This window comes from Rhinoderma darwinii, chromosome 2 (assembly GCF_050947455.1).
Source record: "Rhinoderma darwinii isolate aRhiDar2 chromosome 2, aRhiDar2.hap1, whole genome shotgun sequence".
In the NCBI taxonomy this organism is placed as follows: Eukaryota; Metazoa; Chordata; class Amphibia; order Anura; family Rhinodermatidae; genus Rhinoderma; species Rhinoderma darwinii.
The window spans coordinates 167301682-167309444 of NC_134688.1; the positions used below are offsets into that span (position 1 = coordinate 167301682).

The 7763-nt window shown below is 41.7% G+C and overlaps 1 protein-coding gene across 1 annotated transcript in view; it reads right to left on the reverse strand.

The window, feature by feature from the left end:
* Positions 1-243: 243 nt before the first annotated feature.
* LOC142740858 (protein-lysine methyltransferase METTL21E-like) overlaps positions 244-7763 on the reverse strand; it is a 24543-nt gene continuing 17023 nt past the window's right edge. Inside the window, exons 3-5 of the mRNA XM_075850280.1 lie at positions 6984-7144; positions 2518-2635; positions 244-653 (exon numbers count right to left, since the gene is read on the reverse strand). Of these exons, the coding sequence (XP_075706395.1) occupies positions 244-653; positions 2518-2635; positions 6984-7144 (689 nt within the window). The remainder of the gene's footprint in view (positions 654-2517; positions 2636-6983; positions 7145-7763) is intronic.

Below are 7763 nucleotides of genomic sequence, written 5' to 3' on the forward strand. Positions count from 1 at the left end.
ACCTGCTGCCTTCAGAAAAGAAAGAATTTTCAACATGACAGGTTCCCTTTAAGCATTTGTGCGAGATTAGAAACAAGGGTCTGTTCTTTCTTTCTCAGAATCTGTGCCAAACATGCAATACCAGACACAGCCAATTGTCAAGAGTGGCACTGTTTCCAGGATAGATAAAAGCAGTCTCTTTTTGTTCTCTGAACTTGTACAACCCATTTAATTAAGAAGTAGAAATTTGTATTAAAAGATCCATTATTTCAGGCAATTGCGTCTTCTAGCTTTGCAGAGTTTTATGCTCAGACTTGGCAGATTGTAGATAACCTCCATGTCAAAATGTTTTTGGAATTTGTGAATAAATGCATTTTCCAGAAGCGTATTTTCTTTCCTAAATTTCATGACCCACAGGATAGTGGTGTTTTCATTGCACAAATGATCAAATGTCTCCAGAAGTTCTTCTAGGAATGGGTGGTTGTAAACAACATCTGCTGCAAGAATATAGTCAAAGTGTAAAGAGGATTTAGGAAAATTCTCCTCCAAATTAGATCCCCAGATTAACTTTTTAACTTGTGGGACGTGTTTACTTTTCATTTTGGTATTTCGAACTAAATTATAGTGCAGGTTTCCAATCAGCTGCTCTAGATCTGTCGCTACAACTTGTGCCCCTGAAACAGAAAATGAATATAATAATGTCAGGATAACAAAATAATTAATTCTAACAACTTATTAGATATATAATATAGTATCAAATTAGAACTCACTCAGGAATCACCAAATCTATTATATTATACTATTGTGAATATACTCTAACAATTTAAAGTATACTTTACATTGGAATTTGGTTTGCATTAATGATTAGAATATGTGAGTATGAGAATATTTGTCATAAATGTTATAAGGGGAAAGTAGCATCTTCCTCATCTTCCAGTAGCCTGTAGTTCCCCTTTTTCTGGCTGACACTGTGTCAGCCCGGTCCTCCTGAAATGACATGTAGCTGAAATGATTACAAAAAAATCCTTTACACAATGCTTAAAGGCGTTGTCCACTACTGGACAATTGATAACCTATCCACCGGATAGGTAATCAGTATATGATCTGTGGTGGTCCGACACCCACACTCTGCACCGATCAGCTGCTCCTGTGGCCTGCGGGAACCGGATGTCATTGCACAGTATGCAATGTTCGGAGCCGGAAGCACTTGGCTCCGTGCATTGCATAGCGGCCGTGCTGCAGAACTGCAGCTCTACTCCTATTCACTTATGATCATGTACTGATGACCGGTGGATAGGTCATCAGTTGTCCTGTAGTGTACAACCCCTTTAAAGTCAGTAATTGTAGAACTAGACATGGACCGCACATCCACTTGTTATACTTTGATCTATAGCTGCTAGGAAAAATGTATAAACACGAACATGAGGTTCTTTGTTAACATTTTGATTAAATTGCATAAGCCCCCTTGCCACTTCACGGCGACCTCTTTTAAAGTGGGTCCCTACAATATTGGTTGCGGCACCGCATGGCGGCCACTGCCACCGTAGCACCACTCCCGCTAAGAGGGAGCATCCCAGAGGCCCAAAAGCACCCATGCTGTAAGGCCACACCAATGTTCGTGTTTATACATTTTTGCCTAGCAGCTATAGATCAAAGTATAACAAGTGGATGTGCGGTCCATGTCTAGTCTCACAATACTGATATTATTATACAGTGTATTCCCCCTTTTTTTTTTTTTACTTGATACCAGCACTGATTTTAATTAGGGAATGACCTCATAAGTGTTTCTGCTCTAGCTTGTGCTCTCAGTTGGAAACTAGGAGCGCATGATAAGGTGAGCTTATTCCATCTGTTCACATGTTGTGGTACTGTGTGGTGGTGTCTGTTGCTGTGGTGCTACACTTGTGGGGGGACGTGGCTCAGAGACAAGGAGGTTTGGTGTGGCCTGGAAGCATGAGTTTCTCCCTCTGTGGGAGCGGTGCTGCGGTGGCAGTGGCCGCCATGCGGTGCCGCAACCAATAGAGTAGGGACCCACTTTAAAAGAGGTCGCCGTGAAGTGACAAGTGGGCTTATACAATTTTATAAAATGTTAACAAAGAACCTCATGTTCGTGTTTATACATTTTTGCCTAGCAGCTATAGATCAAAGTATATATTGTGGATGTGCAGTCCATGTCTAGTTCTACAATTACTGAACCCCTTTAAAGTGCGCGCTGTGTTCAGCATTGGGACCCGAATGCAATGACACAATGATGGTGCACAGCTCGTTACAGTATGTGTATTAGAGCTGTGTCTCCTTATTAGACGTACTCCTGTGTGTCCATCACATGACCATGGACAGAGTTTTAACCACTGGTAGCAAACAATGAATGTTCAGTGAAGAGAATCCCTGTCCAAATGCCCTGTCAAGATATACTGTATGGATGTGTTTGAGAGGAATCCCCTGCTCGGGATCCCCTCTATGAGCCAGTGTGGAGAACTATTGATCATTTTATAAAGATGATGACATTACAAATGCCTTAAATTTAGAAATACTTACCAAGAAGGCAAGCCACGATTGCAACTAGCCCTGTGCCGGATCCTATCTCAATGATGCTTTTGTCTTCTATACATAACTGGTTTCCATGTTTCTCCAAAAAATAACACAACACAATGGCCTGTAAAAAATATATAATAATAATAATCATATAACTGCAACACAATTCAGAAACAAGATAAACACATTATATGCCTAAGGCTATGTTCACATCCGCAATAGGTTTTCCGTTATCCTGTTTCATCACTTTGTTAATTTGTTGCAATTTATGCCATTTTCGCTGATTTGTCAATTTCTATAGATAATTTAAGTCCCAGAGTGTTAATAAGCCAAAAAGTATATCAGTATATTCTAAAAACAACAGAGAAATCTGGTTTGAAAGGGGTCTGTCCTGTTGTAACGGCAGACTTTCTCATGATTCTGACATATATCTAAAGCCCATTACTTTGGTTACTATATGAGCCGTGTCCTGTGTCAAAATGCTGCACAAAATGGGCATTGGATATTTGGAACCAGTTAATGTAAATAGAATTGTGTCCCAGTTTGTGTATATTAATCCAACATTATACAGGGTTGGCTACGAAAAATAGAACCCTGTGTCCCTTGTGTGGTGTGTACAGGATAATGGAAGAAGGAATTACTTACCCGTTACAGTAGATGCTGAAAATGGTTTTTGCCAGTGGCTATGCAAAGTTGTGCCCGTCTTATCATGTTTAGCAGCATCTATTGCAACACCACACATTCAATATTCTGGACATGAATTTTAACTTGCTGTTTCAGTTCGTGAAAGGGATTTGTATGGGGATTCGTTTCATAAACCCTACCCTTCGGGTTTACCCGCAGATAAACGTTGCACTATGTTAGTTCTGGTGACCGTGGAGGCCACAATTCTTTGCTCACCATACATTATTTTGTGAATGCTGCATTAACTTGGCACTGGGACGCGTGCAACGTAAGGAAAGTCGCCCTGTCTTGTTGGATGAAATAATACACACACATTTGTAATCAGCTAACTGTGCATAGAATTGCTCAAAGATGTACATGGCTGTATTTACATTTTCTTTAAAGAATATTGGACCCACAATCTGCTTACCCATAACCGTGCACCAAACACCGATTTTTGGACCATGAAGTGGCTGTTGGTGCAGCTCCTGTGAACTTTCTTTGTACTTATCGCTCTCCGAATCACCACACTCGTTTAGATGGAACAACGCTTCATCGGACATGATGTATTGCAACCGGTCCAAATGGCCGTATACGATCATATTCAGTAGCCAATTGCATTATGCCACATGCTTCTGTTTATCCCTCTTCTTTTACTTTTGCACAACTGACACTTGGCACTTGGTATGACTTCAGGTGAAGTGATTTCAGTACATGTTGACATATTGTTTTGCTGACGGACGCCTACTGGGATCATTTGTTTGCCGACTTCCTCAGGCTTCTCATATTCTTCTACTGGATATCGGCAACAATGACGAGTGCCCGAACACGTGGTTGTCTATTATTTTGGGCATCGGCCACGGATCCTGTGTTATGACACTTCCGCACCAAACCATGTATACTGCTCTTTGCTGGAACAAGCAGGTATGGAAATTGACTAGCAAAACTGTCCTGTGTTTCTTTGAATGAGCCTCTGCGTACTTAGGCCTGCACTATCGTAATTCTTTGTTGAATCGAATACGGCATGATGGACACACTCACGCACAACACTACTGTCCTCCGCAAAGAGTACCACTCGACTGGCAGGGAAGAATACAATGGGCCTCATTCCTTTTTTAAACTGCTCTGGTAAAATGAAAGCTGAGCTCAGATTGTAGAATGCAAATGTAAGATAGTTTTGATGAATGAGGCATGAATAGTATTCTCCTGTACAACCACAGAAGGCAAACAGGGTTCTATTTTTCCGTGTCCCACCCTGTAGTTTAGTCAGGGGAGGGGGGGTAGCTAAAGGCTCATGGGCCCTGGTGCAAAATTCTTCTAGGCCCCCCCCCCCCCACTTCTCTTTGTGTCCGTTGGCCCGCAGCTTTCAGCTGCATCACTGGATCTCTTAGGTGACCCATCAATGCAGCACTAGCAGCCAGGGTTGTTGCTAAGGTCTAATGACATCAGGGACAATAGATCCAAGACATAGGATTACATACAGCGCCTCGGCAGACTGTATCACACATGATAGACTTAGATACAGGGACTACCAGACTGTATCACACATGATAGACTTAGATACAGGGACTACCAGACAGTATCACACATGATGGGCTTAAATGCATGGCCTAGCAGAGAGTTTCACACATGATGTGCTAAGATACAGGGCCCAGCAGACAGTATCACACATGATAGGATTAGATGCAGGGGCCAGCAGGGAGTTTCACACATGATGGGCTTAGATACAGGGCCCAGTAGACAGTATCATACATGCTAGAATGATATGCAGGGCCCAGCATACAATATCACACATGATAGGGTTAGAGATAGGGCCCAGCAGACAGTTTCACACATGAGAGGATTATATACAGGGCCCAGTAGACAGTATCATACATGCTAGGATTAGATACAGGGCCCAACATACAATACCACACATGATAGGATTAGATATAGGGCCCAGCAGACAGTTTCACATGAGGGGATTAGATACAGGGACCAGCAGAAAGTATCACACATGATAAGCTTAGATACAGGGCCCAGCAGACAATATCACACAGGAGAGGATTAGATACAGGGCCCAGTCGAAAGAATCACACGAGAGGATTAGGTAGAGGGCCCAGCAGACAGTATTCTTATACTTTCTCTCCTCGTTCCTAAGTTGGGTTCACTTCATCTCCAGACCCAGTGCGGGTCCTGATGCCATTCAACGCCACAACATTGTGCACGGCGCATATAACGATGTGACGCTGAAAGGCGTCAGGACTCAGCACTGCGCCCGGTCCCAACTCAGGAGTGAGGTGGGTAAGCATACTGTTTACTACATAGGCCCTAGTTACTACTGTAAGGGTATGTTCACACACCCTATTTACAGACGTAATTCTGGCGTTTTACACCTCGAATTACGCCTGAAAAAAACGGCTCAAAACCGTCTGCAAACATCTGCCCATTGAATTCAAAGGGTCTTACGGTGTTCTTTGCAGACGAGGTGTATTTAATGTGGGGGCAAATGTAATCTGTGCGGAGTACATCAGGGAATAATAAGAGGGTATACTAATGGGGTAAATAATAAAACTATCCATAGATGTGTGTTACGGTATGTTCACATGCCCTATTTACGGACGTAATTCAGGCGTTTTACGCCTCGAATTACGGCTGAAAAAAACGGCTCAAAACCGTCTGCAAACATCTGCCCATTGAATTCAATGGGTCTTACGGTGTTCTGTGCAGACGAGGTGTATTTTTACGCGCCGCTGTCAAAAGATGGGGCGTAAAAAGACGCCCGCCTCAAAGAAGTGCATGTCACTTTTTGGGACGTAATTGGAGCCGTTTTTCATTGACTCCATTGAAAAACAGCTCCAATTACGTCCGTAATGGACGCCGCGAAAAACGCGCGCACTTGTCAAAACGTCTGAAATTCAGGAGCTGTTTTCGCCTGAAAACAGCTCCGTAATTTCAGATGTCTTTGGAATTGCCGTGTGAACATACCCTTACTGTGGATAGATGTGGTACAATTGCAACTGCTGCAACCCATATAGCTACGCCACGGAGTATAGAATTTATTAGCTAATTGTACAACATTTACTGTTGTACTTGCCTCTGGGCCCCAGAAGTATTTGGAAATGGTGGGGATCGATGGATTCTGTTCTGGAACTGTCATAACAATGACTTAATAACCATGTTTGTCACACTAGCTGATTAAAGGCTGCAGACAGCTGGAGGTGGCTCAGACGACTCCTCATTTTTACTGAACATAGTCCAAAAACTTATGTCCATCTTCTAAAAATACAGTGGAGAACACATATGATAAACAAATGCCAGACTACAGCAGGAAAATATTCATCAGATGATGTGCTCATTGCCAAGATTCCTGCAAAACCATGGGATTTTGTACTACTGGATGGCAGTATTGCGAAAGAACAGAATTTTGTAACTAAACGTAGTTTAGGATCTTAATACCCACCACAAATGAGTAGAACAAAGCTCAGTTTATTTTTTTCATAAATTGCTCTAGAAATGAGAAAAGTGTCGGAAATCTATGATAAATGTGTTGCGCTCAGGTGCAAATCTGAAGCCCCACCAACTTTTTCTGACACATTCAGATAACCAGAAATATTTCCATATGTTCATAAAAAACTCCATATTTTTTCAATGTATTTATGCCAGAATACTGGTGTAAATACATTGATAAATCTACCCCTATTCATGCACCTTCTTTTAAAAGGCTTTTTAGAAGAGCAGAGTGCTCATTGCTTTGGGTAGACGGTACAATGCTGTAGAGCTCCTGTCGTTTCCAGCGCCATACTGAAGCATAAGAAGTGACTTACTGAAGGCCAAACAGTAGCACCATATAGATCTGTTGATTCCACTATTTTTATATCATGTCCAGCAAAGTTGAAACCTTCCCAGGCAACGCTTTTCAGACAAGCCGGTACATATCGACGTTCCAGAATTTCTGGGACTATAATCTCATCATTCGCATGACCTCCTACAACAACAAAAAAAAAAGAATAAGACAGATGAACACGATAATGTACTGATTTCATATCTTAGAAATTATGCATTATATTCATTATTTTACACTTCCAAGTGAGTTCTGCGGGCATCACAAACAAGTACTCTAGATATTTGAAAACAAAAGTACTGTCCCCAAACAAAATTCAAGGACGAACCAATTTGGGCGCCAGATAGGGAAGCATAATTAATTGGAGGAAGGAAGATGAAATTATCCTATTAAAAGAAATAAAAGAAATATGATAAAGAGATCTGTTGTTCCCTTTGGGTCTAAATGAACAGTCATAATTTTTCTTGCTATGATGAAGACGATCACAGGTATAAGAAGGGTTTTTTCAATATTTGAATTCAGCGGCAGGTTCGGGTATAAAAAAATACTGTCTTTCTTTTTAAAACAAATGCCCAAGTGATGGAGCGTTGCAAAATAATGCTGGCTTTAACACACGCATGCTAGATGTGTCTGTCAATGAGATTTTAAAGGCTATTTACACCTTTGACATTATTTTTATATATACACGCAAAACGGACACGTTCGTGTGAATAAGGCCTAAGGCTTGCAGGCTACAAGCCATGGGCTTTGCCCCCACCATTGA